At 52.0% G+C, this 7143-nt stretch overlaps 1 protein-coding gene across 1 annotated transcript; it reads right to left on the minus strand.

The window, feature by feature from the left end:
* Positions 1-208: 208 nt before the first annotated feature.
* On the minus strand, positions 209-7099 carry INCA1 (inhibitor of CDK, cyclin A1 interacting protein 1). Its single transcript, XM_059046823.2, has 7 exons — positions 6881-7099; positions 5178-5265; positions 2241-2354; positions 1965-2004; positions 1494-1687; positions 865-1030; positions 209-631 (listed from the first exon to the last, which is right to left on the minus strand). The coding sequence occupies exons 2-7, from the start codon at positions 5258-5260 to the stop codon at positions 539-541; spliced, it is 690 nt and encodes a 229-aa protein (XP_058902806.1). The 5' UTR covers positions 5261-5265; positions 6881-7099; the 3' UTR covers positions 209-538.
* Between the last annotated feature and the right edge of the window lie 44 nt (positions 7100-7143).

Consider the following 7143-nt stretch of genomic DNA (forward strand, 5'->3'; position numbering starts at 1 on the left):
ACCTCGGCCAGGGGAGTGGGGCGCGGGCGGCCGGCAGCGCTGGGCGGGGAACGCTGGAGCCGGCAGGACTTTTTTTCGGGCACAACTCCTTGAATTTGGGGGACACAGCCCGACTTTATTTTAGCGGGGTCTCACGAAGGTGAAAGGAGCCCTCCCGCCCCACAAGCCTCTCCATCACTACTTCGCGCAGAGAAAGACAACTCCGGGCTCAACTTGCTTGCTTTTTAATAACAGAACAAGAAGAGAACGCAGCGGCAGGGAGCCGGCCTGCGGGACGACAGGCCTTGGGGAGCTCCTGTGAGAGGGGCGGGTAGAGATGGGAGGCAAAGGGAGCCCCGTTCGTGCCTAGTTCAGAGGATGGGAGAGGAAAGTGAGAAAGGTCAGGGAAAGGGGGAATGCCTTGATGTCATAAATGCTGGAGATTCCAGCGCCCAGAACTAGTCGTGGGCCCTGGAGGACGCTAGCATCTTGGGCGTGCGCGGTTTCTCCTTACTCCTCAGACCGCAACTCCACCCCCCAGGGATTGTAAAGGGGGTCCCTACTGGCTGTGATAGTGCTGAAGGAGAGAACTCGGCGGCCTGGAGAGACAAGACCCCTCCTGGCCCAGGGGACTCCAGGGAGACCAAAGCAGCTGTAAGGATGAGAAATTGAAGGGGAAAAAAGGAAGAATCAAAAAATAGGTCTCTCTCCAGATTTCCTAGTCCCCAAACCCAGGCACTCCCAAGTCTCTGGTTCTCGTCTACTTTATTTTTGTTCTCTCAAATCCAGCTATCCAACGTGCCTCTTGGCTCCCGCGGTCTCTCCATGCAAGACCAGGCATCCACATCACCCTCCACCACCCCACCAGTTCCTGTTCAACCATACCTGGGCCCTGCCAGGAGCGAGGAAGTGCTCCTCTTCCCGTGGAGCGTTTACCCTCTCCTCTTCCAGACCAGGGTGTTCGGTGGTGTTGGGGAGTCCACAGCCATCGCCGTCAAGCACCAGGGGCTCACACGCAGCCCTAGAGCCACCCCACTGGGCCTTCTTCAGTCTGTGGAGACTTCAGACTTAGGGAAGAGGTGCCTGGAGGCCAGGCTTCCCGACTCTCCATTCTTCACCTTTCTGCCCTGAAATACTTCTGCTGGGACCCAGGCGTGTTGTCATGTGACTTCCACCTCTCCGCTCCCAACTTTCTGCTCCCCTCAGGCTGAAGTATTTTCAGTTCAGGGGCTCAGGAGGTAACCTCTCGCTCTGCACTATCCTCCAGTTGTATGGAGTGCTTTCCTGTCTTCAGTGACCTCGTTTCCACTCCTTTCGGCTCATGTGGCTCATCCCCCATCCCTTAGTTCCCTCCTCCTTCCCATATTATAGAAATTTTGCTTCAATCTCACCAAGACCATGGCACATTCCCAAACAACCTCCAATTCCTTCAAAGCTCTCCACCTCTTCTTTAGTTCACACCGTCCTGTCCCCATACCCTGTTTGGCTCCCAGAGCCCAAATATCTCTCCTTACTCATTGATGATTCTCTGTCGCCTCCTTAGATCCTCCAGGTGATAAGTGACAGCCCTTACCCGGGCTGGGATGCTCCCAGATCCCTGCTGCATTCCTGCCAAATATGGCCTCCTTCTCTTTCTTCTGCAGAGCACCGCAGGGGGTGGGAGCCCCTCAGGAAAGTACAGGCCAGGCTGGGAGCAAGCAGTGGCTCTCTGTGCCAGAGAATGGGAAAAAGGAGCTAGAAGGCAGAACTGAGTCTCTCAGGGGAGCTGGGACTGAAATAGGGAGTCAGGGGTCTTGGGAAGCCCAGATCACAAAAACATAGCTGTGATCTGGAAAACATGATGACTGATTCATAGGAAGGAGGGCCTGGTCAGTGCACTGGCTGGGGGACACCAGAGGAAAGGGGTAATAAGGAGAGCTGGGGCTAGGATAGCAGTGGGTGCAACTTTAACCGAGAGGTGTCGAAGGGCAGAAAGTTTGTCATACCAGCAGGGGTGGGATGTACTGTTCCTCCATCCAGGTGGGGCTGTGAAGCACAAAAAGGGGGCCAAGTACAGAGAGAACACCCCCATCCATACTGTTTCTCTAACAACCTCTCTCAACCACCTATTTGGCATCAGGAGCTAAAATGTCCATCAGCTGGTGGGGCAATTATCCCCAGACTAAAGCTTATTGCTACCATAAGGCTTTATGGTAGTTTAACATTGTAGAGCTTCCTCTCCCTACCTCCAGTTAATCCCCATTTTCTCCACTTCTACCCACCTGGGCCTTTGACTAAGGTTGTCCCAGAAGGTGTCTCCGTAGCGCTGGGGCATCAGTCTGAGGCTCTGGGAAGGCAAGCTGGGTGGTGGAGATCGGCTGACCACCCTGGAACACCTGAGGTGAGGACAAGGTGGGCTCAGGTCTGGCTCTTCCCTTTACAGCATCTACTCACTCCAGGAATTGAGGACTCTTATCTCACTACGGGACCATACAGCTGCCCAGGCTCCCTCAGGCCTTGTCCTCCCTTATCCATTTTAGCTGAGGAAGGTGGTGAGGCCTTTGATTTGAAAGGAGATTGGAGCTGGAGTGAGCATGGAGATTAGCAACTGTTTGAGCTTCAGATCTCACTGAATCTCAAACGAGTACACCTCACAACCAGGGAACATGATATTGAGCAAGCAGGGCTGTCAAAGACAAAGGCCTAGTGATGCGACAGGTTCCTTTTAGTCAATGCAAGTATCCAGGAGAGCAGGGCCTCTGTTCACCCCTGCTTTAGCTCCCCATGTCAGAAATACTGATATCCTTTAGGTAGGAAGGGGTGTGCAAAGCTGTTCGAGAACAGTTCTCATCCCTCCTAAAGCCCCCAGACTGACTGATGTCCGCTCTCTAGAAGTGTCCTAGGGCTTCGTCCTTGGCACTTTATCTTCATCTCCATTCCTCCTTAGGTGATCTCACCCAGGCCATGACTTTATTTATTATCATCTTTTTAAATTGAAGTATAATTGATTTACAATGCTGTGCCAATCTCTGCTGCACAACAAAGTGACTCAGTTATACACATTCTCTTTTTAAAATATTCTTTTCCATTATGGTTTGTCACAGGATATTGAATATAATTCTCTGTGCTACACAGTAGGACCTTGTTGTTTCAGGCCATGATTTTAAACCACCCATGTGCTGACGACTCCCAAATCCGTATTTCTTGCTTTGGCTCCTCCCCTGGACTCCAGACTTGCAGGTTCAACTGCCCACTCAACAACTCCTCCCTAGCCTTCCCCATCTCGCTGAAAGGCACCCCAAATGCCCAGCTGCTAGAGCCAAAAATCTGGTATGCCTTACTCCCCTCACCTCCCATATCCAATCTATCAGCAAGTTCTGTGAGATCTACATCTAAAATACACTTAAAAAAAGAAAAAAATCATTTTTTCTTTTGGCTGCCCCACATGGCTTGTGGGATCTCAGTTCCCCAACCAGGGATCAAACCCAGGCCCTTGGCAGTGAAAGCACAGAGTCCTAACCACTGGACTGCCCAGGAATTCCCCCATAAAATACACTCAAATTTGACTACTCCTCACTATTTCCACTCCCACCATCATATTCCAGCTCATCTTCCCCTCTCTACAGAGCTAGCCTCCTCCTCCATTCCCTGCTTCCACCTGAAGCGCTCAATAATCTGTTCTGCACAGAATAATCTTTTTAAAAAAAATTTATTTATATTGGCTGCACTAGATCTTAGTTGCAGCATGTGGGATCTTTAGTTGTGGCATGCATGCAGGATCTAGTTCCCCCACCAGGGATCGAAACCGGGCCCCCTGCATTGGGAGCATGGAGTCTTACCCACTGGACCACCAGGGAAGTCCCAAGAATAATCTTTTTTAAATGCTTATGTGAAATGATATATGGTTTAAGATTTGCTTCAATATAGTCTGAGTAGTAGGAGGCTAAATGGGTGTATCAATAAAAAGATTATCTATGTAATGATAATTACTGCAGCTGACTAAAAACGATACTCCAGCTTCATGATTACTATTTTCTCTACTCCTGCAGTTGTTTGAAATTTTCCATAATAAAAAAGTTGAAGAAAAAAAAAGGTCTGCTTATGTCATTACCTTACTTAGAACCTTTCTACTGTCCTTAGAATAAAATTCAAACTCTTTTCAATGGCCTATAAGATCCTATAGGTCCTATATGATCTGGTTTCTGCCTGTCTGACTTTACTCCACTTTTCCCTTAATCACTAAGTTTCAGTTATGCTAACCTGCTTCCTGGTCCTAGAAGGTAGCAAGCTAGTTTCTTTCTTGGGCTTTTTTTTTTTTTTTAAACCTACTATTCCTTTTTTTTTTTTTTTTTTTTTTTTTTTTGCAGTACGTGGGCCTCACTGTTGTGGCCTCTCCCGTTGTGGAGCACAGGCTCCGGACGCGCAGGCTCAGCGGCCATGGCTCACGGGCCCAGCCGCTCCGCGGCATGTGGGATCTTCCCAGACCGGGGCACGAACCCATGTCCCCTGCATCGGCAGGCGGATTCTCAACCACTGCGCCACCAGGGAAGCCCGCTACTATTCCTTTTTTTTTTTTTTTTTTTTTTTTGCGGCACGCTGGCCTCTCACTGTTGTGGCCTCTCCCGTCGCGGAGCACAGGCTTCGGACGCACAGGCCCAGCAGCTCCGCGGCATGTGGGATCTTCCCGGACTGGGGCCTGAACCCATGTACCCTGCATTGGCAGGCGGACTCTCAACTACTGCGCCACCAGGGAAGCCCTACTATTCCTTCTTTTGCTCCCTGGTTCTTATCAGACTGGCTCCTTCTCATTTTTCAGATCTCAATTCAAACTCACTTCCTCCTCCTCTTCCACAATCACCCTATATAAACTTGTGTCTCCAAGACAGTCTGTTTTACATTATGTTGTACGTCTATTTTATTTTTCTCGTGTACTTATTACTATTTGAAATTATATTTATTCGTATGCACATTCTATCTCCTCCCCCTAGAATGTAAGCTCTATGGGCAGGATCCCTATATTCTAATTGCTGAATTCCCAATGCCTAATATACAGTGCCTAGAATATTGTAGTGTTCAAAAGCAATTTGCTGAATAAATTAATAAATCACCAATCCCCTGAGAGCAGGCACTGAGCTTCTTGTTCCTTATTTCCTACTCCTCTTAGGGAAGAACCCAGGCATGCAATCTTCCCTCCTCCCCACTGTGTGGGGAGGACTCACTTGACAAAAGGGATAAGGTTGTCTCCATCTTTCTGTGCTTGCATGACTGGACTGGGCTGGGTGGCTGGACTGAGTCTCCTCATTGGTGCTGGGGGGATAATGGAAAATGAAACATTCACTCACATAATGGCTGTAGGAATGAACCTGTAGCAGGTCTAGACATTGGAAAGAAGATGTATGGGGCCAGAAAAAAAGAAAGTGAGCTGAAAAGGTATTTCAAGTACTGAACATTTCTATTAGCTGAACATGCAAGTTCAAGATGGCGGACACAGGAAATGTGGATGTGGTAAAAGAGAAAAGGGAAAATAAACGTTCTGAAGCCAAACATACAGAGTAAGTGAAATTTACAGATGGCAGTGGAGTGAATTAACTGGCAACATGGGATAATGAAACGAAAAAGGGTGACAGGTGGGCTACATAGGGCAGAGGCATTTGGGGATAGTTGGTACAGAACTGGTGGCTGGGGTCAGTTAGAGAATTCATGGTTGGTAAATAAACCAGGTATGGGGGATTAATAAAAGGTAAGTGTGGACAGAGTGGTCAGTTGGTGACAAGGAGGAGGCAGTTGGGAATGTCTGTGGGTGAAGAAGGTGAGCAGAGGTCAGTTACACAGAGCCAGAATTCTGTGTCAGAATATACACAGCCAAAGGTGACCTGACAGCCAGTGGGGGGTTGGCAGAAAAGAATGTTAGATGAGTTAGGAGAGTGACTGTAGGCCGCATAAATGTCAGAAAATTGGAAACTGTTGCAGGTGAATAAGTATTTATCCAAAAGCAACTAAGGATGGGCTGAGAACGGAGTTAGGCGAAGTGAGGGATGGAGAGAAGAGTATTTAGAGCTGAGGTGGCAAATGCCCTAGTTAAAATCTGGTTGAAAGGGCAGATGGGGTCTAAATTGGATGTCTTGGGCCAGAGCAGGGGAAGCTGGACTAGAGGGCAGGTGGAAGCTGAGGGGCATTCAGACCTCAGGTAATTGGGTCTAGGTGGGTGACCCAGATCTATGAGGAGAACGGGCCTAAGGAAGTTAGACAGAGGACTGGACAGTTGGCCCAGGGGCAGCCAAGGCTGGGAGGGCAACCTGAGCCTGACAAGGCAGCTGAGAACCTAAGGGGTCCGGCTGGTCTGAGGAGTTGGCCAGAGCCTGGGCGTCTTGGGCGGGTGGGTCCCTGCCTGGAGGGAAGGCCAGGCCTTAGTTGGCTCAGGGGACCCTTAGTAGGTGGACTGGGGCGTGGGGAACAACTAAGCCTGAAGGCGCAGTTGGGGGCCTGAGGAGTCGATGTGGCCCCCAGGTGGTGGGCCCGCGCCTGAAGGACTGCCTGAGGCCCGCGGGGGGCCAGGCTGGGTAGGCAGGGGTGGCCTGGGCCTGAGAAGGCACCCAAGCCTGAGGGGACGACCCGGGCCTGCGGGGCCTGCCGAACGTGAGGGCCAGGTAGGGACCCAGCGCCCGGGTGGCCATACCGCCACCGACTACATTTGGCCACGGAACCTGAAGAAGCTGCGCGGCGAGTTCTAGAACTATACGCCGGGCGCAGAGGAGGAGCGAGGCGGTGTCGGGAGCCGAGGGCGGAGCCGGCCGGCGCCGCGCTCCTGGGGGCGGGGCCTGCGCCGAGCCACCTCCTGGGCGGGGCCCTGCGGGCGGGTCCGCCCCCTAAGCGCGCCTCCGACGGCGGCGACGTGCGCGGGTCCGGCTCCTGGGTTTCCTACCTGGGTCGCCCTCCACTTTACCCGGCTCACTGGGCGCTGGCCACCCTCCCGAGTGCTTGCGTCCTACTCGCCCTCCCGTGTCCGCAGCTCGGTTACCCCGTCTCCGCCCGGTGGGCCCCGCAGTCCTGGGGACATTGCCCCTTTAACAGCTGTCCGGGTCGCTGCCTAGCCCTTCTCGGGACGGCGCGCGCCCGCCCGCCCAACCGCGCGCGCGCGCGCGCGCCCGCCGGTCCCCCGCCCCTCGCTCCCGCCCCAGCTCGTGC

Source organism: Kogia breviceps, chromosome 19 (genome assembly GCF_026419965.1).
Source record: "Kogia breviceps isolate mKogBre1 chromosome 19, mKogBre1 haplotype 1, whole genome shotgun sequence".
Classification (NCBI taxonomy): domain Eukaryota; kingdom Metazoa; phylum Chordata; class Mammalia; order Artiodactyla; family Physeteridae; genus Kogia; species Kogia breviceps.

Excerpts from the sequence above, each read along its gene's own strand:
- INCA1 (XM_059046823.2), bottom strand. The coding sequence starts at position 5,260 with ATGAGGAGACTCAGTCCAGCCACCCAGCCCAGTCCAGTCATGCAAGCA. Across the intron at positions 2,005-2,240 it reads AACCTTAGTCAAAGGCCCAG|CCCCACCTGGATGGAGGAAC; the intron begins GTGGGTAGAAGT and ends TGTGCTTCACAG. Across the intron at positions 1,031-1,493 it reads CGACAGAGAATCATCAATGA|ACTGAAGAAGGCCCAGTGGG; the intron begins GTAAGGAGAGAT and ends AAGTCTCCACAG.